The sequence below is a fragment of the Monopterus albus genome, unplaced genomic scaffold, assembly GCF_001952655.1.
Source record: "Monopterus albus unplaced genomic scaffold, M_albus_1.0 scaffold58.1, whole genome shotgun sequence".
NCBI lineage: Eukaryota > Metazoa > Chordata > Actinopteri > Synbranchiformes > Synbranchidae > Monopterus > Monopterus albus.
Window position 1 is genome coordinate 1,655,377 of NW_018127938.1, and position 4,063 is coordinate 1,659,439.

At 38.3% G+C, this 4,063-nt stretch overlaps 1 protein-coding gene across 1 annotated transcript in view; it reads left to right on the forward strand.

The window, feature by feature from the left end:
* Window positions 1-4,063, forward strand: part of raver2 (ribonucleoprotein, PTB-binding 2) — an 80,485-nt gene that overhangs the window by 46,590 nt on the left and 29,832 nt on the right. Inside the window, exons 4-5 of the mRNA XM_020602700.1 lie at window positions 1,622-1,929; window positions 2,525-2,689. Of these exons, the coding sequence (XP_020458356.1) occupies window positions 1,622-1,929; window positions 2,525-2,689 (473 nt within the window). The remainder of the gene's footprint in view (window positions 1-1,621; window positions 1,930-2,524; window positions 2,690-4,063) is intronic.

Sequence of the window (4,063 nt, forward strand, 5' to 3'; positions counted from 1 at the left end):
ATATTTTTTTAGTATATTACTTGTGTGGTGTAGAAGATAATTATTTATGTAGAGATACTGCTTGCAAACCAATGATGTAAGATGATGTCATGGGGTAGGACTGGATAAGTCTGACTTCTTCCTACTCCATTCAAGCATGTACTAGGTATAAGCAAATTGATATTGGATTAGCATTTGTTGGATATGTGTAAAATTATGTGTGTTGATATATCAACTGTCTTTACATGCTTGAAAGAATAAATAAATCAATCAAAATTGACTGGTTGGCAGAGGCGTGCAACTGCAAAGTGGTTATTCTAGTTGTCTCTGTTGTTTTGTAACTCACACAAACACATTTATTAGGTTTTTCCTATACATTCTATGTCAATTGCATCCTCGTTCCATAGCCATTGAATTTGAATTCCAGTTGTTTAATACTCAATACCAGCTTACTGTAGATTTGTGATGTTCTATACATTCACCCAGTTCCTCCCCTTCAGCTTAACAACACTGTTTTGTGTGTGGTTTTATTAATGGGCCTTCACACAGTGTTTTTGTTTTGTTTTGTTTTGGTTGGTTGTTTTTACTAGGTTTCTTAGGAAAGTAATCTTATTGAAAATTTTTACTAAAGCAAGAAATTGATGTATTGCATCATAAAATAGCAAAGCCCAGCAGACTTGGGGGCATACAGTATGCTTTTCTCTTTTTGTAGGCATAAAAATGACTGAAAAGACTAACAGTCTCTACACAGGTCACAACCTTTGTTGCTTTTTTGGGCTACATATACAGGTATACCAAACTACACTGCTCAAAAAAATAAAGGGAACGCAAGGGAAAATAAGACATTCAACTATGTAATGAACAAGGTATTTAATAAGAATATTTCAATCATTCAGATTTAGTATGTCTTAAGTTGTGTTCTGTTTATTTTTTTGAGCAGTATATTTTCAGTTTCAGGAAAGGGAGGCAGATCATCTTCTGGAAAGAAAGAATGTGAAACTCTGATGGCGATTAGATGACGTATTCTAATATTAATAAGGAGCAGGCTTGTATTTGTTTGAAATGTGACTATTTATCACTGGCATGAAAAGAGGCCAGCATTTGTCTTAAGGTAGCACAGGTGTCAGTGATACTAAATCATTTAGAAATGAACTTTTGTATTCATTAGTATTGTTGGTATGCGTCAGTCAGGTTGTTGTGTTTAATTAAAATCGGGTCTCTGTGTGTGTGTCATAGTGGATTCCCCCTACATAGTGGCTCCCTATTGGCTTTCTAGCTAATGTGTTGTCTTTCTCTCTGTGTATCTCTCGGTCTGTTTTTATGACTGTCTGTCTTTTGGTTGACCATGCACAAATGTTCTTTCATCCCTTATTTTTGTCTCTTATCCACATTCGGCCTGTCACTTATTTTTTTGCTTTTGTGAGAGTTGTGTTGTGTTTGTTCTTTGACTGTTTGCCTCCATTATGTATTTTTTATGAACTGCTTTCTGCCTGTATTTGAATGTCTGCTTTAAATGTATGTTTGTGTGAGTCATCACATGTCCCTGTCCATTTATGCCTGTGCATCTCTTTTTTTTGTGTCTGTTCTTGTCTTTGTCTGTCTTTTCCCCTTGTCGCTGTCTCCATAATGTCCCCTCCTCCAGCCTTTGTGACATTGCTGAACGGGGACCAGGCTCAGGATGCCATCCGCTCCCTCCATCACAGCACTGTCCGGGGACGCTTGATCAACGTCACCCTGCAACCTACCGACTCCCTGCTCTGCCTCACCAACCTGCCCCACACCTTCACCGCCCAGCAGTTTGAGGAGTTGGTGCGCTCCTACGGAAACATTGAGCGCTCCTTCCTGGTCTACAGCGACCTGACGGGCCACTCCAAAGGATATGGGTTTGTTGAATACATGAAGAAGGACTCTGCTTCACGGGCCCGCTCTGAGCTGCTGGGCCGACCACTGGTATGTTAGAGCAGTTAAAACGATCTTGTCATGTTTGATGATTTGATGCTCTTCTGCTACGTTTATTTATTCTAAAGCAATGGGCTCCACAAGTTATGACTTCATATTTTACTTTTGTAATATATTTGGATTACTTTATAGAAATTATTCCTTTTGACAAATCACTGTCAAAAAAGCCAGATTAAACTTACTTCAGTTCAGTGTTGTAAAACAATAACATGAAAAAAATCCAAGGGGGGGTCTCAAGTTGATTTCATTAAACTTGGTGAATAGATTTTGTTAGATAAGACTTCACTTCACTTTAAGGCTCCTGAATGAAATAAAGAATTGTGATATTACTACTGTAGATTTGATTGTTGCACAATACAAATGAATTTACATTGTTTTATTTAATCTAAACCCAAACAGAAAGAGGAATGATACATTTCATTTCCAGTTGCATCCTCACATTGAGTTGTTTACTCAAAGTTATAATCATTTTATAATATTTACAAGTATTATAGTAGTATTTAGAAGGTGACCATGATGTAGAGTAGGAGTGTGAAGTTGAGATCTGAAAAAAATCTGATTATATGCATCACACAACTCTGTGCAGGGCGATCGCTCACTGATGGTGCAGTGGATGGACGTCAACCAGCTGAGCCACGAGGAGAACCTGCACTCCAAGTGTCTGTGTGTGGACCGACTTCCACTTTATCTCTGTGACTCTGAAGAACTGACCCAGCTTTTTTCTGAAACCTACAAACCTGTCTTCTGCCAGGTCAGTTTCTGTTTATCTGTGTGTGTGTACACAGACATACAGATTTGTCACCTTCATGCAGTACAAGTGTTCTGCAGAAAGTTATTTTAGTTTTAGGATATGTTGATAGTGAACCCATTCTAATATGACAGGCTCTTTAGTAAATAAAACAAAAGTGACCAGGATTTTAGTTGGTATACATCATTCGAGCAAGATCGGATGTGTAAAATGATGCATCTAAAAGGCTACAGCTCACTGATCTGTTATGAAACCAGTGTTTGAGATAAATGTTCTCAAATCCTAGTTTACACTTTCTCAGAGCTTCAGAAGTTATAAAGAAAATGTTATTCACTAATAATGTAACACAAACTCCAGTGAAGGATCTACGCTTTTCGCTTTGAACTGATTCCTTACACACACACTTTTATCAAGCACCACCAGGTAAGAGGTGCTGATATAAAATTCTGAGGTCAGCCGTCATTATTGGCCAAACTTACAGTATCACAAAGCAACTGTTTCCATGGTGAGGTGTGGCTGCTGTGGGACCAGCCCCACCTTTCAGCTCTGACTATACTTGGTTTACATGCTCCATTTTGCTGTGTTATATTCCACCCTGCGTTCTACATCCACTCCACCCCCACATGTCCATTCAATGGGTACCTGTCATCTACTGAGCTTCCAGTTTTAGCTCCACCCCTCTGCCCCACTCCCACATAGAAATCAATACACCCACATCATCTTGATCTCATGATGCTTTGTGGGTGTTTAGCTCATGTTGCCTCGCTGTTGCAGAGCCTGCAGTCTTTGACCTGTGGTGTATTACTGCACTTCAACACATACTGTAATCGCAGGGATACTTGAGGCATAAACCTTACAAAACCCTGTGGACCAGAAAAAAATGATGCAGAAATGGCATCAACAAAACATAAAAGATAACATTCAAAAAATGAATTATGTAATCACAGTATTATTTTTCTAACCTATCTGTGTGTCTGGGACAGACACAGCCATTTTAACCTTGACTGCGGAATGAGTTTAGTTTGGTATCATAGGTTTATCACACTAGTAGGGAAGGTCTGACCATCTGGATTAGTGGAGGTGTTGCCAACTCAAATCAAATTAGTGGTGCTAATAGTAATATAATGTGGCAGTATTTTTGAAGGTGACATTGATGCTTTGCGGAATTTGTACACACTTTGACAAGAACATTTTGATCAATTATATCAATACATTATGGATGTAATGTAAAGAAAATATTTCACTTAACTATAACAGGAGTTGGGGACACACATTTAGGCTGTATCACAATGTTCTAGTTGCCAAAATCCAGATATCTAGTCTTACCTTTGTTATAATTTGAATATATCTGTATTACTAACTTTACACCCTGTCACT